This window comes from Podarcis vaucheri, assembly GCF_965113315.1.
Source record: "Podarcis vaucheri genome assembly, chromosome: 1".
In the NCBI taxonomy this organism is placed as follows: domain Eukaryota; kingdom Metazoa; phylum Chordata; class Lepidosauria; order Squamata; family Lacertidae; genus Podarcis; species Podarcis vaucheri.
This window is the reverse complement of record NC_138759.1, coordinates 112,802,446-112,830,143: the sequence shown is the minus strand read 5'-3', so window position 1 is coordinate 112,830,143 and position 27,698 is coordinate 112,802,446. Positions and strand designations below refer to the sequence as shown.

Here is a 27,698-nt window from a genome sequence, read left to right as displayed (position 1 = left end):
TTGGATCATTACCACGGAGCACATTGTAAGGGTTGGGCTATAAATCTCTTTAAAGGCCTGCACATATAAAACAAAATGAAGTTGCATTAAGGCAGGGGTAGCTAACCTGCCACTTTCCGAATGTTGATGGACTACAATATCAATCATCCCTGACCGTTGGTCATGCTGGCTAGGGATGACGGGAGTTGTAGTCCATCGACATCAGGTGGCTGGAGATAAGACACCCCTGCATTATGGGCATACTCTTCTAGGAAAAAGTCAAGCACTAGCCACTTTTTTTTAAAAAAAAATGATGGCTGCAAAATATCATATTAATTTTATACGCCAAAGATCCAAAGACCTTCATTCAATTAAGTGCAAAACAAAACAACCCACACAGGTTAGCATACTTTTAAAACTGAAGGAATCAACAAAAGTATCTTAAAACAAATGTCATAGTATGTTAATTATTTTGTTCTAATTTTAGTGCTCAGGAAAATGTCATTCCCAGAAATCAAATTTAACATTTGCCTTTTTCAACCTAAATCTAGGTTAGTCCCACACTTGGCACATATATCAAAGCACATGCCTTTGGAAAGGAAAGGGAAGGAAGAAGAAAGATTTCTGAGACACGGAGAGAGTTGGGGTAAGTGGGAGGGGAAAACACCAGCAAAGAATTGTTAGTTGGAGTTATGTAACTTCACTCTTCCAATAGACACATTAATTGCACTCCATGTTTCATTGCCATGGCGCCATACTCTTCCCAAGCTGTTAATACCTGCTTCACACGCTGCATGCTTATTTACCACTGATAAACTCTGCCTCCTCGTGGAAGCTACTTCTCACTTCTGCTTCGGCAGCATCAGACACGGTGTAGCCGAGGCTTTTGAAGACTCTCTCGCTTTCTTGCCAAGTCTTCTGAAAATTCCTTAGCAGCTCTTCTGGTGAATCAGCAGCAGAAATATCCAAGATATGCCCTGAGATGACGTCTTCATAGGTTGGCGGTGCACGCTTGAAGCCAAATCCTGACTGCATCCCATCTGCACTTCGTGATGTGGAGGTGGCAGTTCTCGATTCCACAACGGTGTTCTCAAATGTATCCATGCCGGAGGAGCATTCAGTGTGGAACTTTGCATCAAAGCACACCCTGGGTTCCAAGGGATGCTCTTTAATGGCACATTGCTTTTGCTTGCAAGGTGCGTTTTCCTTGGGTTCTCTTTGCCACTTGCCTGGAAACTTTTGGAAGCTATCTAATCTCTTCTCACTCTCTTGGGAACTTTGGCTCAATTCCTCCTTCCTAACCCTGTGCCTTTCTTCTTTTATTTTACCACTGATTACACCATTCTCAACATACTTTTTCTTTGTTTTCACCTCAGCCACTGGCTTATCATGAAGTGTTCCTAACACTACATGTATTTTATCCTCACTCTCCTTTCCCAATCTTTCAGATGCAGACGGTTCCTTCCTTATGGGAATAATCAATTCAGGGACTTCGGCCTTCTGTGCAAGACCTTGGGGACCAGTCTTGGAAACCTCAATATTCTGAGTCCTGCAGACAGAGTCCATATTTTGTCCATGTGGCTCTAAGCCTTCTGGAATGTTTCCTCCCTTTTTGGAGATGTGAGTCTTGTTTGTTTTGGAATCTTCACTAGCTTTTTTCACTGTACCAGCAGTTATTTGGGATTCATTTACGGACGACATTTTTGAAGTTAAAACATCAGATTGCCGTGCCTCAATCTTGATTTGTCGGCGGAGTGTTGCAGGAGATTTCACTATCTCTGACCTCTTCTCCACAATAGGAACTGGGGTTACTGATCGGTTTTGCGTTGCTCCTTGAGCGAGTTTTACTGTGGTGTCTTTAAGCTTGGCCAGCTGCTCAGAACGGCTTCTTGGAGGAGAGGGGGAGAGGCAGGCAGCTGGCCGCTGCACCTTAGACGTTGGTGTAGTAGACCTGGGAGGTGGTGATGGTGGAACCGGGGTACTTTCCCTTTGAACAGGAGACAAGACCTCCCTGAGAGGAGATTCAATGCATCTAGATTCAATTGTAATGTAAGTAGGTGAAGGTGCTCTCATTCTTAGGGTTGAGGGTGAAGAAGTTCTGGTTTCCGAAAACCTGTGTTCACTAACTTGCTGTTTCACCTCTCGATGTGCCCTTGTGTCTTTGATCATCTCTTTAGTCTCCTGTGATTCTTTCCTGCTTGAACCAATGCTTACTTTAGCTATCTTTTGCAATGATCCCCCAACTTTAGGAAACTCTTTTCTTGGTTTTTGGGGTTTTGTGGAATTCATGGCTGTCTGGATGGCCTCCTCAAAGGATCCAAGCATTTTGGTGGCTTGATCTTTAATCAGCGATAACTCTTCTTTCATCTTCTCAACATCATTCCCTTGTGTGAAGTAAGCTAAGTTTTGCTTCCTGTCTTGTTCTACCAACCACTCTGGAATGACATTTAAGAATGTCTGTAATGTTTTGAGCCCATTTTTATTCGGCTCAGTTTCAAACTCCTTCACTCTGGACAACACCTGCTGTACTTCCTCACGTTTCCTCAAAAACTCTAATATATCGACTGGGCTTTTCTCGTTACTCTGCAGTGATCCTCCTGGTGAAATGGATGATAATGTCTTTTTCTGTGCCAGCTCTTGTTTCATCTCTGTTGCCTTTAAAAGGCATTTTTTCTGCTGTGTGGACTTTTCCTGGGCATATTCCTTTCCTTGTAGGCTGCTAGTTTTCTGGGGCAGTTTTTTATTTTGGGCATTTGTTTCTGAAACAAATGCTTTCTCTTTCTGTGAGATAGATGCCTGTGACTCCTGATGCATATCAATTATCTTTTGCTTGACCATTTTCTCTGATTTATTGCTAACCTCGTCTTGTTTTCTTTGGATTATTACTTTCTCTTCCTTGGGGCAAGCGATGACTTGCTTCTGCTTTCTTTCCACAGCCAAGGAGACTCTTTCTTGCTTCATTTCTTCTGTCCCTATTTCTTTCCTTTGAACTAATATTTGCTTCACTTCACTTGAATCTTTCTCTCTTCCATCCTGCTTGCCTTCTGTATATTTTAGGAGTCCTTTCCCCACGTGCATCTTCTCATCAACGTTCACCTGGTTATTTGTCTTTGTGGTGCTTTGCTTTTTTCTGATAGAATTGCTTACATTGTCTTTCTGTTTCTCTTTAACTTCTTGCTTCACAGCATTCTGGAAGCTAGTTCCCTCTTGCTTTTTATGCATCTCAGACTCCTTGTGGGTTTCATATGAACTTTGTTCTAAGGTGGGAAGCTTGATGGTTCTTACATTGAAAGTAGGAGAGACCAGTTTGCTTTTAGGCATGTGCAAATGCTCCACAGTTTTCTGTTGCTCTCCTGCATGCATAGGATGTTCTTCATGGGTCTGTACCTTCTGAGAAGACACACAGTGCTTTGTTAGGCTTTCTGACTCATGCGTTGATGTTTTTTGAGTGTGTTCCTCTGCTGAGATCCTAACAATGGTTTGAGACTGTTCAGCAGCCAATACCGTTGACATAGACTGCAGTTTATTGCTTTGTGACACCACAACCTGCGCCTTTCCCTGACATTCAGGCTGAGTGGGCCGATCTGGAGCTGAGGGCAAAAGGCCTGGCAGAGGGGTTTGATCCTGTTTGTCTGGTTTTAGTACTGGCAGACAATGTTCTGGCTCTGTCTGAACTGAACTTCCCGAAGCTTCACTGTTTCTTCTCATAACCACTTTGCAAACATCTTGGGTTTGCTTCTGCTCCATCTGTTCTCTTTGCTGCCTGTATTTTTCTTCTGCGATCATTAAAGGGGTTTTGAATTTTCGCACATAAGGCTTAGGACTTGCTTGTGTCACATCTGCTGGCAGGGAAGGAGATTTGACAAGCGGGAGTGGACTTGTTCTCTTTAATGGCGAGGGCTCCAGCTTGATCACTTCCATAACTGATGCCGGCCTTCTAACCTCTTCAGCCCTTGCACAAACTCTTTCTTCTCTCTTTTCACAGCTAACAACATTCCTCGTTGTTGTGCTCTCCATGTTTTCTTCCATTATTTTTGTGGCATTGTTTTCTTGGTGCCTCTGGACAATGCTTGGGTGAACTTTGTGAGATGTTTTCTGCTGGGGTGCTTCTGACTCTTTCGTAAGTTCTATTGGAGGATGTTTCTTGGTTTGTGGGGCCTTGCCAGGCTTAACACTGGCATGAAGCTGAGTCGACTGCTGCAAAGTGTTGTCTAGACGTTTGAGGAAATGTTCTTTCCTTTGCTTTGCCTGATGAACAGCAAAGGGCTGAGGAACTGGAGATGAAGCCAAAGCCACCAATTCATGCTCATCTTCGATAGGGGGTGGAGGTGGAGGAGGAAAATGTTCATATTCGGCTTTAGCCTGTCCTATGGGGGGCGGAGGGGAAGGAAAGCTTTGTCTGTCAGAAGCCATCATGAAATGAGTCAGAGGAGGAGGAGGAGGCAGAGGAAGATCTGCTTCAGATGAAGTCACTGAGATTGGGGGTGAAGGGGGAGGGGGAGGGGGAGGCGGAGAATCAATTTCTGTCCTGTCTGGGCCTTTGGGGTTTTTGTTTGGATTCAGTGGATTTTTCACCACACCTCTGAAGTTCGATGCCGCAGCTTCCACTTTAGCTTTTCCTTGAAACTTCACTGTGGATTTTTCATTTTGCTGGATAATGTCTTGCTTCCTCTCGGCTTCTTTAAATTGGCTGTGCATTTCCTGGGTGACTCTGACTTTTTTATTGGTTTTAATATTCTGCTCTGATGCCATGGAAACCTCCGCTTGGGTCGCCTTAACATTCTTTTTCTTCTCTTGGCAAACTGCCTTTGAATACTGAGATTGTTTTCTATCTTGCTGCGCCCCTTGCACTTCAACATGACCAGTTGCTTTGGAAATCATGCCAGTTGACATGTTGACCAGCTGCTCCGCACCCCTGCGATGAGAGCTGTGCTCACGGGCCGACAATTTTGATTTTTCTTTCCTCTCCTCCTGAACGCTCATGTCAAAATATTCTTCATCTTTACATTCCTGGAACACATTCTGCTTCTTTCCAGTCATTACTTGCTTTGCAGATGGTCCAATGCCGGGTGAACTGCCTTTCCTCAGCATTCCACCTCCCTCTGACTTCTCTGTTCTTTCGCTTTTCTGAATACTGCTAGGAAGAGCAGGTTGATCAATCACATATTGATCTGCATGACTTTTTGCTTCCCTTTTCACAATGTTCTGGACTCTGACCTTATTCGTGGACTTATCCACTTTCTTGGTGACCTTGTGCTGGGAATTAGATAAGCACTTCACATTTTTCTTATCTGACTCATGTGCCTTGCTGTTCCATTTCTGAACAGAATGGATTGCTCTGGTGCCTCCAGTGAGAACGCTTGTCTCCCCAGACTTCATTCCTTCATGAAGTTCCTGGTGACATTCTTCAATATTATTTTGTGAACTTTCAGTTACATTAACTTGCTTCCTGACTAATTGCTGAGGTGGCTCATGCAGTTGCTCGGTGAGCCTCTTCATCTCTCGGCCGGTGCCTGTTTGCTGCAGCTTTGTTTTAGTTTCTGCAGAGGTTTCAAGAAAGCTCTCTACCTCCACCTGAACATCCCTCCTGACCATTTCCTCTTTGCTGACGCTCTTGAAAGACCGATGTGCTGCTTCTAAAGACCTCAGTGTGGATTCAAGGTCACCTCGAACAACCTCTTCTCTCAATACCTGGCTTTTTGTGTTTCTTGCTTTCTCCAGAGATTCAATCGCTTGCTTAATATCTCCAGGGATGACATCAGGCTTTTCTGTTTCCTTCAGCTGAGAAGCCGATTCTTTAAGGGACTTCAGAATTGCAAGGATGTCAGCTTTTATAATTTCTTCCTTCTCTGTAACAGTTGTTTGATTTATGGCCTGGCTGAGGGAATTTAAAGCTGCCTTCAAATCACCCCTTATAATTTCTTCTTTGCATACATGACAAGATGTATTTTGTGGCTCTGTTGTAAAGATTTTAACTGCATTGCACACATCTCCAGGGATTATGTCAGTTTCCTCAACTGTCCGCTGAATTTGAGACTTCTTTTTCTTAAGCAACAGTTTTGTAGCTTCAACATCACCACCGATGATTTCCTCCTCCTCCTCTTCTTGATTGTGTCTTGCAAATGTTTCGTTTTCGCCTGTCTGGAGTAGTCTCAAATAATCTAGTGCCCCAGCTTCTATGCATGTTGTAAAAAACTGAACATTTCCCCTTTCTGAATCATCTATTTTAGGTCTTTCTGATATTTCATAATTCATTGCAGAAGAGAGAAGGCTATGAATTGTACGCTTCACATCGCCACATATCACTTCTTCTTGCTCAATTTTATCACTATCCTTTTTGTGAAAGAGAGAATAGACTGTCATGTTAATATCACCTCTCTCGTTTTCCTGAATTAAAATTCCACGTTTTACAGAGCTGTCCTTACTAAACAGGTTTTTTATGGCTTGCTGTATATCACCTCTCACTACCTCTTCCTTTTCAATGTGAACATCTGTTGATCTATTCAGCAGTTGCTCTTTTGCTAAATTCACATTTCCCTTTTCATCTTCATTGACTTTAGTTTCCCTTTCAATGGGGCCTGGTTTGGACAGTAGGTTCAACATGATGTTGGCTAAATCTCCTCTGATTATCTCTTCTTTTTGTATTTCAGGAGCCTCCTGATTCATGAGTTTATATTTTGTCATTCGGACATCGCCAATTTCATCTGCTTCCAAGATGATCCCATGGGATTCTACGACTTTGTGAGAATAAAGTTCCTTTAAAGTTTCTTTCACACTTTTCCCTATGATTTCTTCCTTTTCAACTCTGCTTTCATTGAATTCATGGAAAGGAGTTGTTTCAAACAGCCACGTCGTAGTCTTTACATCTGCCTGTGGAATTTCTTCTTTATCTATTTTTGTATCGTTTTCGTCAGTTTCCTTAATGGAGTCCAGAGGCTGGTTTTCAAAAAGCCACACTGCATGCTGAACATCACCTTCTTGCACATCCTCCTTTGTTACTGTCTTGACATCTTTATACTCTGACCCCTCTCCTCTAATCTCATCCATGGTGTGTGTTTCAAATAACCAAGTAGACGTTTTGACATTGCCTTGCTGTATTTCGCTGACACTCACTGTTCTTACATACATGCCTCCTTGGCTTTCTTCAGACTCAAATAATTTCTTGTTGGCCTTCACGTTGCCACCCTGCACAGTATCGACTGTGGGTACAATGAATTTTTCCTCATCTGAAATGGTGTCCAGCGGCTGTGTTTCAAATCGGTATCTGACCGAACTAACATCTCCTTTCTGAATATCTTCCTGGGTGACAGATTTTATAACATACACATTATCTGATTTGTTTATCGATCCTAAAGGCTTTGTTTCAAACAACCACCGCGTTCCACGTACATCCCCATGAATTACTTCTTCCTTCTTCACGGTAGTCACCTCATGATAATACCCTTCTTTGTCTTGAATTGCGTAAAGTGGCTGGGTCTCAAAGAGCATTCTGTAGCTTTTCACATCCCCTTTGGCTATTTCTTCTTCACTTATGGTTTTCTTGGTGCTGACATCTACAGAAGATTCATCTTTAATCTGGTCCAAAGAAAACGTCTCAAAGATGAAACATCCTTTCCTCACATTTCCACCTTGTATGTCTGTAACAGTTTTAACTGAGGTCCTGTCTCCCTGGTGGTCTGTTATTTTGTCAATTGACTGGTTCTCAAAAAGCCAACAGCAGCGCAAAACATCCCCTTTCTGTATATCTTCACTTTGGATGGTTTTAATTTTGTTCACAACTTCCTCTGAGCTGACATTTATTGAGTCTAACGATTGATTCTCAAATTTATACCGCATGGTGGAGACATCTCCAGGCTGGATGTCAATTTCCACCACCCGCTTGAGTTCTTTCTCTTCTTCTCCTTGGATATTTTCTAGGTTTTCAGTCTCAAAAAGGAAACAAGCTGTGCGGACGTCACTTCCCTGAATGTCCTCCTGCTCCACAGTGTGAAGTTTTATGGCTGTTTCTGCTTCTTCCCTTATTGCATCAAGAGGCTGAGTTTCAAAGAGCCAGGTACAGGTCTTGACATCTCCTCTGCGGATTTCTTCACTGTCTGTCGTGACCTTCTCTTTGTCATATAGAGATTCCATTGGCTGGGTTTCAAATAACCACCTGCATGTTTTAACATTCCCCTTCACAATTTCAGTTGTCTCAGTCTGTTCTGTGCTTTCTTCATCTTCCACGTTGCTAAAGTATTTAATGGAGTCAAGGGGCTGAGTTTCAAACAGCCACTTGGCTGTTTTCACATCACCTGACTGTACTTCTTGTGAGGAGATCCCTTTGATGATCTCAATTTTTTCAATACTCTCGTCAAACTGGTCAATGGGCCTCGTCTCAAAGAGCCACCTGCAGTTCCTGACATCCCCTCTCACGACTTCCTCTTGTCGAATTGTTTTAACTTCATGATATTTGCCATGCCTATCTTGGATGGCATATAATGGAGTTGTTTCAAAAAGACCTTTGTTTAATTTTACAGCACCTCTTGTTACACCTTCCACATGGATTTTACATGAGTCGTCGTGTTTTCTGAAACGGCACATTTCAAATGCATGTTTGCAGCTGCTCACATCCCCCTTGTCAATTTCCTCCAGTCTCACAGTTCTTATGACTTCTTTCTTTTCTTCTCTAATCTGTTCAAGGGGCTTAGTCTCAAAAATCCATTTCTGATGCCTCACATCCCCTTTTTCTTCCTCAGTGGCAGCCATTTTCTGAAGCTTCCCAACATCTGGGCTGTCTTTCAGCATATCCATTGGCAGTGTTTCAAACAAGTGTTTTGTGGTATTTACGTCACCTCCGATTATTTCTTCTGTGGGTAGAGGATTTTCATCTCCACTTTCCTTTAGAGTGTCAAGAGGCTGAGTCTCAAAAAGCCAGCATTTTCTGCAGACATCAGTGCCTAGGATGACTTCTTTTTCCACCACAGTTTCTTCAGTCTCCTCCTTAATGGCATCTAAAGGCTGGGTTTCAAAGAGCCATTTTGCCCTGCCTACTTCACCTCTGACACCCTCCTCCATGGAGATTCCACGGACAACTTTGATTTCCAAGGAATCTTTGTTGATCATGTCCAAAGGCTGCGTTTCAAACATCCAGCGCACTGTCCTGACATCTCCTCTCTCAAGGTCTTCTCTGTGGACAGTTTTAATCTCTAGCATTTGGCCCAAATTGTTTCTAATAACATACATCGGTAGAGTTTCAAAATGCCTTATACTTCTCTTCACACCGCCTTTAATCTCCTGTAATTCAGATCGGAGCTGCAGCAGCTTAGTTTCATCCACTGAATAAAGTTGTCCAATGCTATCCAGATGTTGTGTTTCAAACATATACCTCACCGTTTTCACATCTCCACCAGTGATCTCCTCATCAGAGGTTTCATTGGATTCCTGGTCTTTCTCATGGTGAATTTTATTCATTGAGTCCAGTGGCTGAGTTTCAAACATCCATGCAGCTGTGCGGACATCACCTCGAGCCAATTCAGGAATTCTGTCTGCGCTTTCAGTGTTGTCTGAAGAATGTCCACCCAGAGCATCAATGGGCTGGTTTTCAAACATCCAGGTGGTATACTTAACATCCCCACCTGCAATGATTTCTTGACTGGCAATGCTTTTAACATTGTCCGGGTCAGGAGATTCATCTTTGATGGAATCCAGAGGCTGATTCTCAAAGATCCACCTCATAGATTGGACCTCTCCCTTGAGGATTTCATCCCACTCCAGATATTCCCTTTCTGGGCTCATGCACTTCTGAGGGCTGCTCTCTGTGTTTTCAAAGACGTACCTCGCCTGGCGTACATCTCTTGCAGCTGAGCTGCTTATTTCAGTGTCACTAGACACGATATCAGAAATATCATTGAAGTAATCTTTTTCCAAATTCTTTCTCAATTCTGGGTGGATGTGTTTGTACAAACGCTTTAATTCGTAAAGGTTTCGTTGCTTGGAATACAGATCTTTGGGAAGGGGCTGCTTCGATGGAGAGGGAGAGGATTCAGGGGACTGGGAAAACTCTGTCATTTCAGGTGGAGCCTGTAGTAAGTCTGGAGAAGGTGGAGGAGGAAACTCCTCTGTACTTGCATACTTGGAAGAGCAGCTATAAGCTGCAGCTGAGGCAGCAGATGTGCACTCGGTTTCCCTCGCCATATATATTCCTTGCTGTCTATTTGCAGAAGCCACTTCAGCCGAAGAGGAAAAGGCTGCAGAAGGCCAGGCCATTTCTGGATACTCATTTTCAATCTTTAGGGGACAAAATTAGTTGTTTCTTTTAAAAAACTGTTTCCTTGAATTCATTCTATATAGTTCACTCAGCCCTCCCAAGTGCTAAGCAGCAGGAGCTCAAATTTCTAATCTACCTGAGAACAAAACTAATGTCCAACAGTGTGAGTCAACATACTGGGGAAGGGCCATTGCTCAGTAGTAGAGCAGCTGCTTTTCAGGCAGAAGGTCCAAATTTCAATTCCTGGCATCTGTAGGCAGGGCTGTGAGAGTCCGCAGCCTGTTAGGCTTGAGAGCTGCTACCAGTCGGTGTAAACAATAATAGGCTAGATGGGCCTACCTGGTAGAAGGCAGCCTCCTACATTCTATGAATTAGAACTGGTGCAATTCATCCATAGCCTCCATTACTTCAACAAGGTAGTTTGTTCCGATATTATTTATCTGCACTATAGTATATACACATTCTGAGATAATCTTGATCTTGCCTGCTTTTATCTCATATTAACAGATGCAGCAGTCATAGGCCTATGCCTTCTTGTAAGAATTGTAAATAGACAGAACACAGAGCAAGGAGCCAGATAGTTTATACCCGTAAAATATCACTTATCTACACTATAGTGTGTGTGCCTTCTTCTAAGAATTGGAAATGGAATACAGAACATGCAGCCAGAGAAAAAGAATTTAACAGCACACAAAGGATATTTTAAAAAGGAAAGCTGTACCTTATAGGTGGGTGTTGATCAAAAAATACACTTAAGGATGTTAGAGAATTCCAGATTATGTCTGTAAAATTTAGACTAAACACTTGCAAGATCTTCCTGGATCTCTCCCAAACAGACCTAAATATAATTTAATATACAAACAGCACTGTCCTGTGAGTCACTATACATTGGTTTATGGGATCACGCTTAAGGAGCCCAATGTTGTTATGACGCTTTAACAGGTACATGGGAAGGTAAGGGGGGGGGGTCACAACCCCAACTCTGCTATTGGCTGCCATGCTCACAGCATCCTAAAAACTTTTTCTGTCAAAGAAAAGCCAGTGTAATCAAATCCCACTACTTCATTGCAGCAAGGACTTGGCAGGAAAAACAGTGAGCACACTCTGTCTTGCTAGCAAGTGATCAGAGGACACTCTAGCTGGAGTCACTGTTTGCCGTGACACAGTTTTAATTTGCCCCCAAACAACTGGAGCATACCCCCCCTTGCCACACACATCCCTTGTTTACGGACTTAAGATTTGCACTGGAAATATCACTTAAACGAATGTAACATGGCTATTCTGAATTTAAAGGCACTGCAACTCAGAAAAGAATGTTAACTATATGCAAAAAATGATAACAATTCAGGATTGTTTGCATGGAGATAATCCCGTTTTCGGCACCACCGACCTTGATCTGCTTTGCAGGCGTTCCACTCTCTCGGCCAGAATGGAACTGGGCTGTTTTTTCAAAGTGCTGCTTTAAGGATTGCGTAGAAATCTTTGGGATCTCCTCATCTGTAGCTGCATTGACCACTGTGATACAGAAAGAAAACGAAAAGAAAAACGAAAACTTGAATCTATATTGGCTGCATGAAAATTCATCAGCATTTTTCTGTGCGTTTCTCCCCACAGGCACATTTTTGTATGTGACCCCCCCCCCCCGAAAAAACTATATTGCATTTTTATAACATATTTTCACAAATGTATGCATTTTTATGAACAACTCCCCCTAATGGATGCATTTCATTCCCCCCCCCTCAAAGTGCAAATTTCAAAGGATGGTTTGCATTTTGGTGTGCATATTATTTGGGATGTGTGAGTTACACCCTTGTGCAAGTTAATTGAAACAAACAATGAATTTAGTAGTTTATTGTACAAAACTCACATACAAAACTAGCAGACATGACCTCTGCTATTTTTAAGCAGCATTTGAACATGGTTTGGCATGGAGTCTACTAGTTTTGAACAGTCACTGTTGATTTTCAGATCCCTGTACCACACCTGAACCAGCTTCTCCATAGTCGTACAGTCTACAGAACGGAGGCAACTTTTGCATATAGCCCACAAATTCCCAATGGGATTTACGTCTGAGGAATTCCCTGGCCAATCAAGCACCTGTATTTGCTGCTCTGTCATGAATTTCTTCACCACTTTCGATATGTGACAGGGGGCTAGGTCCTGCTGCAATATTCCAGTACCATCAGGATACCTATTTTTCAGCTCTGGAATAACCCTCTTTTATAGAACCTCAATATATTGTGGCGAGCACATCATTACTTCTATTGGCTTCCGGCTTCCGGCACCATAATGATCAACTGACTTTTCGTGTTTGTTTTGAGTACAGGATTACGAGTAAGACAAAAAACGTGCTTTGTTTCAATTAATTTGCACAAGGGTGTAGATAGTGTTGCAAACCAGAGCAACACTCCTCCATCCCTACTTCAGGAATCCCCAAAGGCTTGAGCCTTCCCAGTAGCGTGATTGGTTGGAAGATGCTACCAAAAACCACCAGGGTGGATCTGATGGGCCTCTGGGTCAAAGTCTAGCCTGGAGACTCTATGGTTCTTATTCTGCACTATTTCTCTAGCATTGATAGCAGAGAACCTTTCATAGATAGAAAGTCCTAGCCATGAGCTGGAAGCAAAGTGAACCAGAGTTTATTTGCTGAGTGACATAGCAGCACCTCTTTCACATGTCAGATCAGAGCTGATTGAACACTGCAATAACAGGGACTGCGAGCCTTTATTAATTTCTGCCTAGGTGATCAGTCCAAGGGTAATTATATCCTTTGATATTCATGACATTAAAATATCTGCTAGGGGAATTGTTACAATAATAATAGAGAAAGAAAAATTGTTTGCCTAAGCCCAGGGCACTTGTGAAGAACACTCAAGCATATATTAGGTAATTTTAAGCACACCACCATTCATATCAATGGGATGTATGAATGTGCTTAAGAGGAGATGCAAAGGCTTCTGGGCTGGAGTGAGTGTAAATAACCTTAATTATATTCTAATCTTTATGGCCACAATCCATCCAAAGTTAAGTCCCACTGATTTTGATGGATGATATTTAAGTAGGTGCTTAGTTCTCCAGTCAAAATTAATGGCACTCCCAGGACTTAATTGTGGATGGATTTTGTCTTTCATCCATATGCATACAACAGAATTTGCTGTGTGAAAGGGTAGCTATTGCTTCTTGCCTCCCAGTATATTCTCATATTTCTCTTACCTGTTTCCTCAATGCTTTGAGTGACGTTAGAAGCTCTCATAGCCTCAGACAAAGCTTGTTCACGATGAGAAACCTGCAAACACAAATACACACCACAAAATAATTAAATAAACCAAATCTCAATGAAAAATCAATATTTTAATTTGATCTATTGTATGCTTTATGCAACTCTGGGAGGAGGAGGGACAAGTGCTTTAAGGAGGGAACAGTGTGAGTCCTTCCTACACTAGAACTGATGCTCTGTAGTTATCTGTGAGTCAGAAAATCAGCAGTTAAAATTTCACCTCTGCCAAAAATTCACAAGGCAGGCAAGTTGCCATCTCTTCATCTCTTGAAATGCATTTATTTATGTATTTTATTGATGTATATACTACTATTTATAAATATGTAAGAGCAATGCTTGACAGTGCTTGAATTGGGGGGACAGAGAGGGTCCAGCCTCCCTTATTTTAGGGGTCAGTCCTCCTACATGGCTGCATCATTTGGCTAAGCTTAGTATGTTAGGGGGTGAGAGATTTCCCCCACCCCATCCCCATAATTTAAGCCCCATATAATTGGACATGCCATCATCATCATCATCATCATCTGAAAGCATTCTGTGATAATACTGGGACAATAATTTAGCCTACTATCATGGGAATTGGGCCTGCTTGTGTGTAAACCTCCAGCCGTTCCCAACTGCTTGGGGTGGTTGCGTCTTTCCCCGGCTGAGCAGCCCTTATGCGCTGCTGCTCAATCGCTGGCAGAATCCGTCAGTGGGTGTCTCCTAAATTTCCTCCAGCATAAGAATTCCTTAACGGACAACCTTCGCCTCGCCTCTCTGCGCGGAAGCCTTCTGCGCAGAGTGGGCGTGCCAAGCGGTGGTCCTCCACTCTCCTCACTGACTTCACTGGAAGAGTCTCAGAGCCTCCCCTCCGAAGTGCTCTCTGCCTCTCCCTTCTTCCTGGTGTCACCTGGACTTCTTTCCCCAGAGGACGTCCTCTCTCTTCCCTTACTCGTTCCCTCTCCTGCAGAATCTGGGAGCCTAGCCTCTCCACTCTGCTCCGATGTCAGTTCCCTGACACCTACTTTACAGGGCAGTTTCAGGGATAACTGAGACAAAGTATGTGAAGTGCTTTGAGGACTCAGTAACTTCCATTTGAATGCAGAAAAGATCAAATACACAACATCAGTGACTGAATTTGGAGCAGCTCACACAGAGCACAAACTCTGCAGCCAGTGGTTTGTTTGTTTTTTGAGGTGGTACACGCAGGGACAGTGCACACCACCTCTCCCCCCATCTTGCCACTGTTTGCCTACCCCCCTTGCTTCCCTCACACTTTTGCTGCCACCGCCTCCATTGCTGCAAATGCTTCCTGGGCTTGGGGAACAAGGCACAAGGCTCTGTCAGGATCCTGACTACCTGCTGCCTCATTCCCTAAGCCCAGGAAACACTTGCCCGGCTTTAGGAAGGATGCAGCAGCATGCTGGGATCCTGATGGAGCCTCACAGACCCTCACACCCTCATCCTGCAAACTGGACAAGCACATCCTGGGCTCAGGGAACAAGGCCCTGCCAGCATCCTGGAGCCTGAAATGAGAGGGCTCTTGGACCCTGTCAGAGCCCTCCTGCCTCCATCCCAAAGCTGAGCAAGTGCTTCCTGCGCTTAGGGAATGAGGCAAGAGTCCTGCTGGAGCCCTGCTGCCTCCTTCCCTGAGCATGGGCAGAGCGCCTCCCCCCCTTTGCCCACTTGGTTGTCCCTCCTCCAGCCATTTCTAGGCAGCGAGTACCAGCACCTTATTTTCTAGAGACTGAAAAGCACTGGGTACAGCAATACAAACTTACACATCGGTACAAGACATCTGGACCAGCAGTTCTTTAATTTCTGTAGTAAAGTGTCTATCCGGTAGGTATAGCATATTGCATACAATGTTCACTTGTTCCAGTTTAGCATGGGGCAACCCAAAGAGGAGAGACCAAAGAAGAAAGTGGAAATGGGTTTGAGGAGGAATGGGTGTGGTTAACAGGAAGGTGTCAAAGAAGGAAAGTTGTGGTGAAAGGAGGAAGGGGCAGTGTCCAATAGGATCCACTGCTCTTCTGTCGCCCAAGGCCCACACAAACCTGAAGCCTGCCCTGCCAAGTTGCAAAATTTTTGCACAAAAACTTTTATCAGTGGTACTTCAATTATTTCCTGAGACAGGTAATGGGGATGGGTAATGAGTACAGGTGCAAATCGTTCCATATAAAACCCCTCCTTGCCACCAAAGCAAGGATGGATGCCGTAAGCACCAGAAGGCAAAAGTGGCACAGGCAAAATGGTATCTCATTGCATTGATACAGTTACCTTTTCTGATTGAAAGGCTTCACGCTGAGTTGCCTTTGATGCCACCTCGTTCACCCTGGTTTCTGTGCTGCTGCTGCTTGACATTGTGGCTTGGCTTCGACTCGTCACCTTCTGAAGATGAATAGAAAATAATTCTACGTTGGCAAGTTTACAGTACACTTAAATAAACACTTTTTTAAAAAAAATTCCTTTTATTTCTTGTACACGGGCCTTTCCTCATACAGAGCCCACAGGGACTAACACCCACATTAAAAAAAACACAAGTAAAGCCACAATTGGCAATGCAACAGCATGTGGCAATCAGCGAAACAGGTTGACCAAGAGGGCCACTCCCGCGATGCTCTGAAGACCTGCAAAAATAAATGGTTCTTAAGCTGGCGCATGAATCAATACATAATGCGGGTGAGAACCAGATCTGTACTGGGAGGGAGTTCCAGAAATAGAACTGCCTCCATAATCATAAATGATTCTACGGTATATAAGAGGAAAGAGCCAGTTATTTAGTAACAGGGCATAACTCATAATATAATTGGCAAGGATAAGATAAGAAAAAAAATACTGGGATGGCTTTTGCCGTAACACACATTGTGGTTTCATTACTATAGTGCATCCAGGAGATTTCCTTTGCTAGGCTCTGTGGCATAAGATATGTATTAAAAGTAGTAGTACAGGACACAGTGACCTGGGTTTTAATGGAAGCTCTGTTGATTTAATCGTCAGATTCCTATTTACAAGCAAGTACGTGACTGGAATATATAGGAGAAAGTTCCCCAACTTGAAGATGATGTGAAGGTCTTGTTTGGAGGATGTAAATATGCGGAGCTAGGAGTCCCAGCAGTTGGGACAGAGGAAAATTTCTAGCGTTGCTAGAAATTGTTGCAGCTTAAATCCCTGATTACAAACCACAGCAACTCTTAATCTTTGCCTTCAATACAAGCTGTGCATTATGGCTCTTCAGCCCTCAGATTTCAACCCTATTCGAGCTGAACAAGGACTCCCCCCACCCACCTTTCTACCCGATTTCTGCCACAGTGGGGGCAGCTGCCACAAAGAAGAAGGTTGACCTCCCTCTTGTGCTCCTCAGGGAAGGACACCTCTGTAATTTCCTACTTGCTCCCTGGTGCTTGGGATGCTGTTACTACAGTGCTCCAGACATTGGGGGACGGAGAGTGGAAAGAGACACCTCTTTCTTCCACCACCAGTGCCAAAGAAGAGGAAGGTGAGAAAGAGCACTGTGCTGTTTGTACGAATTGCTTTGGGTTGCTAGCCTCAGCCTGAGTCAAGCCTGGAGAATTCACTCCTCACTGCCTGTTTCTCCAAGGGACAAATGAGGGAGGAGCCCATTCACATGCCGGAAACTGTAAAGTAATGAGGTCTCCAGCAAACAGCATAATGGTGGGAAGCAACATCTGCAGTGTGTGGAAATTATTATGACAATGTAGCTAGTTTTTTCAGCATGGTGGCCATATACAAGCCCAAGTTAAATTCCCATGGATTTCAAGGGGAGCATTAGCAGAAGTCAATAGGAATTAATAAGGGCTTAACTTTGGCTGGGCCATGCACAAGAGGGCTTCCATTGCATTCCCTAAACAATGGCTTAATTGGCCATTCCTGGGGTTTCTCAGCTGGTAGTTCATGAGACTCTTAATCTCAGGGTTGTGAGTTTGAGTCCCACATTGGGGGAAAGATACCTGCATTGCAGGGGGTTGGAATAAATGACCCCCATGCTCCCTTCCAACTCTACAAGTTGATGATTCTATGATCCTCCTCGGATCCATGTTATCATGGATGTTCATGCCAAATTTGAAAATCAGATGCCTGGCTCTACAGATCTGTAGGACCTGGAGCACATGGAAATAGTCAGAGATACACAAATGGTTCTGGGTGTGATGGACTGTTCAGCTCAGGTTCCCAAAGCCCTTGGGTAGGGACAATGGGTGTGGGGATGATTTTCAAAGGAAATAATCTATTTCATTGTTTGATAATTCATAGGTTCATAAATATTTCCCGATGTCCAAAGGGAAAGAGAGCATGTGAATTGCAGAATGTAAAGGTTTGAACTTTCCAACTGTTGCTTGCAACGGCAATTATGTTAAGCGGAGGCAACCATGAGGCAGAACATATCGTTCAAACTAGGTGGGAAGGAATGGTAGGAAGAATGGGCAAGATTATTTAGATGGGCCATGTCCCTCCACCCCAATAAATGTAATTGTGGAAATGCTGTTGTAAAGTGGTTTTCACATAAAAATAGTGTGCGGTTGAAAGCAAATGCGGGTCAGGGGGAGGAATCAATGCATGTCCCACAGGTAAGAATAAATGTTAAGAAGTGTTCAGGATTGATTTTTATTTTTTTTACATACAAAATTCTCTGGAGTAGATCACAGTTGAAAGGAAGCAGAAGTCAAGAAGTCTAGATGGCATCATCCACTGGCATCTCTCTCATTTTGAGATGCACCTTAAAACTACATTATATTAAGCATTTTCCTAATTATGGTTCCATTAGGGATATAACTGACAGTTCAAAGACAGCTAACAATGGTTAGTAAGTGTATGAGGGCTTGCTTTGTATTTATAGTTGAATCTTTCCTACAGCGCCAATGGGATTGTTATGTAGCTAAGTGGCTTGAGAGCTACAGGCATTCCATTTACAATTTGCCTCATCTTTCTTCCTTGCCGAGACTGAGTGATGGGCACAGCACACAATTTGCAGGGAACACAACTGGTTCTATTCTACGCGGTTCACCTACAGCTGTTGTTATCGCAGTCTGTGTGCTTTTTATGTCCAGTGCCAAAAATAAAGGCTCCTCTCTTAAGTTATAACTCCAAGTAACTTCATTGGGTAAAAGAAATGGGATGAGTTTCCAGTCTGGTCCAGGCACTCTTGAAGGAGATGGGGTTTCTGGATCCATGAAATCCTGGTTTTGGTACTTGGTCACCCTGCAGGATAACCTCTGTGGGAATTAAGGATAGAGCATGAGACTCTTAATCCAAAGTAGTGGGTTTGAGCCCCACATTGGGTGAAAAAATTCTGCATTGCAGGGCCCCTTGTGGTTCCTTCCAACTCTACAATTTTATGATTCGATTATTCTAAGACGGGGGAGTGTGACCCTGTTGATTCCCCTTGTCCGCACAGCAATGGGTGTGGTATTTCATTGTGGTGGTTCCACTCATCCAAAATGTAGCACTGGGGTTTTTTTTCTGCTTCAGGGTTCTATCTTATCCACTTTTCTGTTCATCGTCTACAAAGGACCACTGAATGGTCTTTTAATATATTACTAATTTAATACTTTACGGACTTGAAATTGAACCTGTTCACACACACACACAAATGAGAGAGAGAAATTCTTCTTCATCTGGATATAAGAAGGTCCAATTTCAGGTCTGCCAACCACGTTCTTATCCATTAAATGGAAGTTATGTGTACAACATTTTAGAGTCTTCTCATGACACATATGCCGATAAGCAAACTCTGCATTAAAGATACTAATTTTTTGTAAGACAACACCACAGGAGATGTTGGACTACGCAGCATGGGAGAATAACAGGTTCTCACCCATTTGACAATGAACCTTATTAGTAATCAGCGTTGTTTAGTTTGTGTATCTATCACTTGCAGTGACATCCTATTCATGTCCTATTCCAAACGGAGGACATAGATGATGCCTTCCTGGAACAGATGGCCAAGCATGCAAAAGGAAGGGAGATAGTAGTAATGGGGGACTTCAATTACCCGGATATTTGTTGGACGTCAAACTCAGCCAAGAGCATAAGGTCAAACAGATTCCTCACTGGCCTTGCAGACAACTTCATTGTCCAGAAAGTGGGAGAAGCAACAAGAGGAACAGCCATTTTAGACCTGGTCCTAACCAATGTTGATGACCTGGTTAGTGGGGTAGATGTGGAAGGATCATTAGGTGCGAGTGATCATGCTCTTCTGAAGTTTACTATACAGCGGACAGTAGCAGCCAAGCATACTAGGACTCAATTTCTTGACTTTAAGAAAGCCGACTTCATAAAACTTAGGGAAGTGCTGGGTGAGATCCCATGGACAGCAATACTAAAAGGAAAGGGAGTTCATGATGGCTGGGAGTTTGTTAAGACGGAGATAGTAAAAGCACAACGTCAGGCAATACCAATGAGACGAAAACATGGAAGGTGCCTAAAGAAACCAGGGTGGCTATCTAAAGAACTTTTAACTGAATTAAGATTAAAAAAGGATGTGTACAAAAAATGGAAAAGGGGGGAAACCACCAAAGAGGAATTCAAACAAATAGCCAGCACGTGTAGACACAAAGTCAGAAAAGCTAAAGCACAGAATGAACTCAGGCTTGCTAGAGAGGTTAAAAGCAACAAAAAAGGCTTTTATGGGTATGTTCGTAGGAAAAGGAAGAACAAAGAAACAGTGGGGTCACTCAGAGGAGAAGATGGTGAAATGCAAACAGGGGACACAGAAAGGGCTGAACTCCTCAATGCCTTCTTTGCCTCAGTCTTCTCCGATAAAGAAGACAATGCCCGACCTGAAGAATTTGAAGCAAATGATTCAGCAAAGGAAACACAGCCCAGAATAACTAAGGAGATAGTACAAGAATATTTGGCTAGATTAGATGTATTCAAGTCTCCAGGGCCAGATGAACTGCATCCAAGAGTATTAAAAGAACTGGCAGATGTGATCTCAGAACCACTGGCAGTCATCTTTGAGAATTCCTGGAGAACAGGCGAAGTCCCGGCAGACTGGAGGAGGGCAAATGTTGTTCCTATTTTCAAAAAGGGGAAAAGAGAGGACCCAAATAATTACCGCCCAGTCAGTCTGACATCAATAGCAGGGAAGATTCTGGAGCAGATCATTAAGCAAACAGTCTGTGAGCACCTAGAAAGGAATGCTGTGATCACCAATAGTCAGCATGGATTTCTGAAAAATAAGTCATGTCAGACTAACCTGATCTCGTTTTTTGACAGAATTACAAGCCTGGTAGATGAAGGGAACGCAGTGGATGTAGCCTACCTTGATTTCAGCAAAGCATTTGACAAGGTGCCCCATGATATTCTTGTAAAGAAGCTGGTAAAATGCGGTCTTGACTATGCTACCACTCAGTGGATTTGTAACTGGCTGACTGACCGAACCCAAAGGGTGCTCATCAATGGTTCCTCTTCATCCTGGAGAAGAGTGACTAGTGGGGTGCCACAGGGTTCTGTCTTGGGCCCGGTCTTATTCAACATCTTTATCAACGACTTGGATGATGGACTCAAGGGCATCCTGATCAAATTTGCAGATGACACCAAACTGGGAGGGGTGGCTAACACCCCAGAGGACAGGATCACACTTCAAAACGACCTTGACAGATTAGAGAACTGGGCAAAAACAAACAAGATGAATTTTAACAGGGAGAAATGTAAAGTATTGCACTTGGGCAAAAAAAATGAGAGGCACAAATACAAGATGGGGGACACCTGGCTTGAGAGCAGTACATGTGAAAAGGATCTAGGAGTCTTGGTTGACCACAAACTTGACATGAGCCAACAGTGTGACGCGGCAGCTAAAAAAGCCAATGCAATTCTGGGCTGCATCAATAGGAGTATAGCATCTAGATCAAGGGAAGTAATAGTGCCACTGTATTCTGCTCTGGTCAGACCACACCTGGAGTACTGTGTCCAGTTCTGGGCACCACAATTCAAGAAGGACACTGACAAACTGGAACGTGTCCAGAGGAGGGCAACCAAAATGGTCAAAGGCCTGGAAACGATGCCTTATGAGGAACGGCTAAGGGAGCTGGGCATGTTTAGCCTGGAGAAGAGGAGGTTAAGGGGTGATATGATAGCCATGTTCAAATATATAAAAGGATGTCACATAGAGGAGGGAGAAAGGTTGTTTTCTACTGCTCCAGAGAAGCGGACACGGAGCAATGGATCCAAACTACAAGAAAGAAGATTCCACCTAAACATTAGGAAGAACTTCCTGACAGTAAGAGCTGTTCGACAGTGGAATTTGCTGCCAAGGAGTGTGGTGGAGTCTCCTACTTTGGAGGTCTTTAAGCAGAGGCTTGACAACCATATGTCAGGAGTGCTCTGATGGTGTTTCCTGCTTGGCAGGGGGTTGGACTCGATGGCCCTTGTGGTCTCTTCCAACTCTATGATTCTATGATTCTATGATTCTATGTCTACTCAGAAGCTGGACCCACCCCCAGGGAAAATGGGTGCAGGACTGCAAGCCTCACCTACTATGCTCATCCTTTCATCTACCAGCCTTGGCCTGCTTTTGTGCAGCCCTGGCAAAGAGCTGTCAATCCCCTTCAAGCAAATCCCAAAATAGAGTGGATGAGCCCTACACGTTAGTGACCAATATTATTTGTAATCACATTCTTCGGAGAGATGTGCAGCCAGAGGTCTCTAAAGGGAATGATGATCATATTCTTCAGCAGTGACTCAGGTGCACTACCCTGGTTTTACTAGCAGTAATCCATTTTCCTGAGCTTTCTGTGCTTTTTATGATGAGCCAGACTTCATATCAGTTGATGCTCTTTGTTATGGCACAATGTCCTCTGGTCTATAAGAATTCAGCTTTATCCCTTTCCATGGAGAAGGCTGCCTGCTCTTTGTCTGAGAGTGTTTGTATCTGACAGCCAGGTTTATGCCGTATTGACGGATTGGCCTCCTTATCCTTCAAAATCAATTGAGTAGCTGCGACTGAGATGATTTTTGGCCCCTTCAAGAACAGAAGAGGTTCTTTCCAATTTCACACAGTGCAGTGGTGAACTTCTGTAGCTAAATTGCATGCTACACCCTGCCACACGCACACAAAGATACCAGGCTCTGATACAAAGATCCTGGTGTTTAGTAGTGGTCTGCATGCCTAGACACATTGTGAAGATAGTGAGAGAACAGTCCCCAACCTTCTCCAAACGATATGATCAGCACTGTCAAAACGGACAGCATCGGCCATGCATTTGGTACTATAACATGGATCCCAATGCACACTGCAGGAACCCTACATCAGTCCTTGGTACCAGATGTAAGGAAGTTTGTTTTAAAAACAAACAAGTTCAAGTTCAACATGTCTGCAAAGGAGCTAATTCTGGCTCACAGCTGTCCCTTTGCAAAACAAAGCTACTGTGCCAAAGTATAAAACATACTTAAGAAGCCTAAGAAAACATCTAAACACACACACATATGTGTGTGAATTTTGTTTCATTTATTTCCCCCAGCAATTAGGATCTTTAAACTAAAAGGCCCAAAGTGTGAATGAACTTGAAGATGAACAAGAAATCATTCAAAGTTCTGCTCCAAAAATGAACTTAATTCATGTTCAGCTCTCTTGGCAATTATGGGAACTATTTTCAGATACAGTTCAGAAATTTTTGAACTAATTCAGTGAATTTCATTGAACCAAACTAGGTCATCCCAAGGCCTGGTAAGAATTTGGCAAAAGGAACTGCAGGCATGACCCTCATTTGCACATGTGGATCCTTATCCATTAGGGCTTCAGCCCTGCACAAACAAACCAGGAGGATGCTCCATTTAATACAGTGGGACTTACATTTGAGCATACATATGCCCAGGACTGAGGTTCACCAACGTTGGGTGGTGGCATTCCATGCCAAAGAGTTTAATATTTGATGCTACAATTCTATGCAGTTCTCTCTGCAATGTTTTACAGTATACAGTGGTACCTTGGGTTACAGATGCTTTAGGTTACAGACATTTCAGGTTACAGACTCCGCTAACCCATAAATAGTACCTCGGGTTAAGAACTTTGCTTCAGGATGAGAACAGAAATCGTGCAGCGGCAGCGGAAGGCCCCATTAGCTAAAGTGGTACCTCAGGTTAAGAACAGTTTCAGGTTAAGAAGGGACCTCCAGAACGAATTAAGTTCTCAACCTGAGGTACCACTGTATTTGTTTCTGAAGAACAAGAGACATATACCAGGCAGATGATTTTTGGAGAGCAGATTACGCTTGCTTTGGTTTCCAGAACACTGGCTGCTGCTCCCATCAATGGCTGTTGCTTAAATGCCATTCAAAACTATTTCATTGTGTTCAGTAGCATTGTGTGAAGGAGACAGGAGGGGGCTTCCTAGCAGTATTTACAACCAGAGTTTGAAAGCACTTCACCACATGCTGCTTTTTTCTTTTTTTTTACTTTTACTTTTACTTAGAATTGAACACCACCCTGGTGGGAAAGTCAAATGAAAGAGCTCCATCTATCTGGCTCCTGCTAATGCATGGCTTTTTAGATCTATTTGAGTGTGCTGGTTGTGTGGGAAAGCTACACAAAAGCAGGATGGAATTACTAAGCCCTGTGTTGTGATGCCCGTTATTCTCTATGAGTTGGAGGATGAAATTTGAAATGTGTAGACTGCTCTATGCTCCCCATATGAGTTAGAACCTAGGTTTTGCAGAACAAAACTGTCCTAACTCCCTGCAGAAATAAAACTGTCCTAACTCCCCCCCTCCCCAACCCGGTCCTTTACCTAACTTATTATCTGACTTTGAACTTTGGGTTCCATTGTTTCCCTGTTCTTGTGGTAGTTTTCAATATCCACCTCAATAACTCTGATCATTCAGATGCTTGATGTCATCTTGCGCTTTCTGGTTTGTATCCCCATTCCTCAATTTTTTTACCTCTTCGGCTCACTCACAGATCATGTCAGTTTTTTCTATATTTCCATTTTCTGAGGGTCACCTTCTTTTTCTCTCATTCTTCTTTGTGCAAACCTCTTACTAGATCATCGAATTACCTTCAGCATCTGGATTTTGATGCCTTTGCCCCTGTTAGGTCCTTCGGTTGATATCTCCTGTTTATTTATTCCCTGCATCTTCTTCCAGTGTTCCTCTTTCCCTATGTAACTGCTCTTCTATATTGTTCCTGTCATCCTTCTCCTACTTTGCCTTTAGTTCCTCATTGTAGTAACTTTGGTAATGAACTTGGGCTGCTTTATAAGTTATGGGGCAAGACTAAACACATTTCTTCTCCCTGGCATAAATTAATGTACATCTCTTTTCTTCTTCCTTCTGCTCGACCTTACTATTTGCCAAAATGAATTGCTTCTTTTTCTTCTCCTCCTTGCTTTTTAACTGTTAATTTTGTGCTCTACCTTTTTTCATCCCCTCCCCACGTCTCACATCTCAGATTTTTGCTTAGTTCCCCTGCCCACCATAATAAATCAGCAGCTCCTGACTTTTCTATTTCTGTAACTTACATCTCCTGGTCCTTTATAGAACTCTTATTTCTAAACCTTCTCAACCAAATGGGTCATAGCTCATTGGCAGTGGACCTGCAGTGCATGGAGGTCCCACATTCAATCCTGGGCATCTCCAGGGCTGGAAAAGACACCTAGTCAGTATAGATAATACTGAGCTGGACAGATCATCTAAAGAAATAGCAGTGGAAGAAGGAAAGCAATGAGCAGAAGAAATAAAGGAAGCCGCTTTGCTACAAGGCAGATTCCTATGCCTCCCCCTTTGCCTCTTGATTTTCTTCTTTCTCTACTATCAGAAGATCTTTCTGGTTTTGTCCTCACCCTCACCTACATCCAGTCCTTTTTGATCCCATTTCTTCTTCTTCGCATTATATATATTGCTTTAGCTCATTTTGCTTTCTTTCTCTAACTATTCCCTCCTTGATTTCTGGTTAGTTTTATTTGACCTTTAACTCTAATTTTAATTTAAGAGCACAGAAGTGTCAACAATGGTTGATTCTTCTTCACTTGCTATTGGCTAGTTTTTCATCTTGCTTTTCGGTGGCATCCAGTGTTAGTCAAACTTAGAGAGACCCATTTAAATCAGTGGTTGTCTGTTGAATTCAGTGGGCCTACTCTGAAAATCACTAACATTGGATATCTCCCTTTGTTTCTTAATTACTTGAACAAATCTTATTTGAATTTTATCAAATACTCTTTTTGAGTCTTATCAATCAGATCTTCATGCTAACAGAACAGAAACAATGTTCTTTTCCTTAGCTAATATATCTGACTGCCCCTTGTATGCTGATCTCTTCCTGATCTCTCCTCTGCATTAAATATTATTAGTAATTCTCTTCTTCCTTCTGTTTTCAATATTGTTAATCATACTCTTCTTTCTTCCTTGCATGAGTCTAGTTTCATGGTTCTCCTCATATATTTTTTAACAACGCTTGTGTTTTTATTATTTGAAATTCCTAAAGGTTTTCATTCTTGTTGTTTACCTTCATTAGAGTTTTAGATTCTCTCATTTAGTCTTTTCATATTGATCAGCATGTTCAGGACGATATCCAGCTACTCTTTTCTATTTCTGATCTGTCTTCTTCTTTTGCCAAGCTTTTGTCATGTCTTCTTGCTGCTTCCACATGGCAGCCCGCTCATTCTTTGAAGTTAAATCTTCAAACAGAAAATAGAATATCTTATTTTTCCTGTCTCTTCTCTTCCCGTTCTTTTTGCTTCTTTGATTTATGGCTGATGTTATCAGTTGTCCTTCTCTTCGAACCAGAGATCTCAGAACCTTTTCCTTCTTTTTTCTTCAGAGACTTTATTTTCAGCTAAGCTCTGTCATTTTCGGTTGTCAAAGCCAGCTAAAATTCATTCATTTCTTTTTGTTTATTCTGTCCATCCTTTGAATCATTCTCTTATTTTCTGACACTTGGATTATTGCAGTGCTCTTTTGGTTGGTCTTCTGAATTACCCTCTTGTTGCTTTCATTTTGTCACCTGCCTTATTTTTCCTCACACAAATATGATCATGTTTCTCTGCCTTTGATTCCTCTTCAGTGGTTACCTTTTCCTTTTCACATTCAATTTATGATTCTGCAACTTGCCACAAAATGTATTCAATCTCGGACTTCCTGTTATGCAATGAACCCAGCAAGTCGCCCTCTCAGGTGCTCTGATGCCTGGGAGGGGTCACCATGGAGACTAATGGGTAAGGGGCATGTCTCCCCTATCCTTTTGAGAGTAACAAAAGGGCATGACCTGCCCATTAATGCCTTTTTGGTAACAACTGGACTGGCTGTCTGTAAAGCACTTGGAAGAGAATAAACTGTGGAGTTGGATGTAATGTAACTGAGGATTGGCAGGATGGACTGCAGGAAGATTAATTAGTTTAGGGAGGAGGATGGAGAGGAGATATGGATTTTGTTTAGATTACATCAGCCCACCCTCTTGAAGCTTGAAGTTGGAAATAAGAACAGTGAAAGGGACAGGGTGGACCACAGTGTATACCAACTTGGCGGCTTCTGAGACTTTCAGACAGAAAAGAAGAGATATGGATTGTGTGCATTTATTAATGAGCTAGTTGGATGTAAAATTGAGGATTAAATTTGACAAAATCTGAAGGGTGGGTGATGCTGGGAGATTGGGAGTATTAAAGGGGGGGATGTTTATTATATATTTTTACAAAAAAAATTCTAGGGGTTTCATTTTCACGCTCTGCACACTGCACCAGTGAGGCTGAGTTGTTGATTACTGGGGCCAGATGTCAGACAGCAATGTTCAAGGCCATGTTAAGGAGTTTGAAAATTGATGAACAACTATTATAGATAGATGAGGGTTTACTCTACTCAACTATTTTGAGGACAGGTTATAACAATGTATAAATGCCATAGCAGAAATTGGTAACTGAACAGGTGTAGAGGCGAAGGGATGAATGTATTTTGAATTATAGCTGGAAAAGTTATTTTATTGGGAGCAGCAAAGGAGGAAGGAAAATAGAGGGGACATCTGGGGTGGGTGGGAAGTCAACTTGAATTTGTATTAATTTGGTGACAATTTATTAAAAGTTATGGAAAATCAATAAAAATAATTGGCAAAAAATGTATTCATTCTCTAGATCCTGCTCACCTTCATCTCTGGTTTCTCTATATTCTACTTTCCTTCCTTTCCATTTTTCTGCTTCTTATTATTTGTCACATGCTGGACTTCTTCCTCTCATGCTTCATGCTTTTTTTCCTTTTTCTCCTTCACTATGCAACTCTT

At 42.7% G+C, this 27,698-nt stretch overlaps 1 protein-coding gene across 1 annotated transcript in view; it reads right to left on the bottom strand.

The window, feature by feature from the left end:
* XIRP2 (xin actin binding repeat containing 2) overlaps nucleotides 1–27,698 on the bottom strand; it is a 79,390-nt gene that overhangs the window by 5,287 nt on the left and 46,405 nt on the right. Inside the window, exons 4-7 of the mRNA XM_082236539.1 lie at nucleotides 15,762–15,872; nucleotides 13,439–13,511; nucleotides 11,616–11,740; nucleotides 786–10,245 (exon numbers count right to left, since the gene is read on the bottom strand). Coding sequence (XP_082092665.1) covers nucleotides 786–10,245; nucleotides 11,616–11,740; nucleotides 13,439–13,511; nucleotides 15,762–15,872 — 9,769 coding nt within the window. The remainder of the gene's footprint in view (nucleotides 1–785; nucleotides 10,246–11,615; nucleotides 11,741–13,438; nucleotides 13,512–15,761; nucleotides 15,873–27,698) is intronic.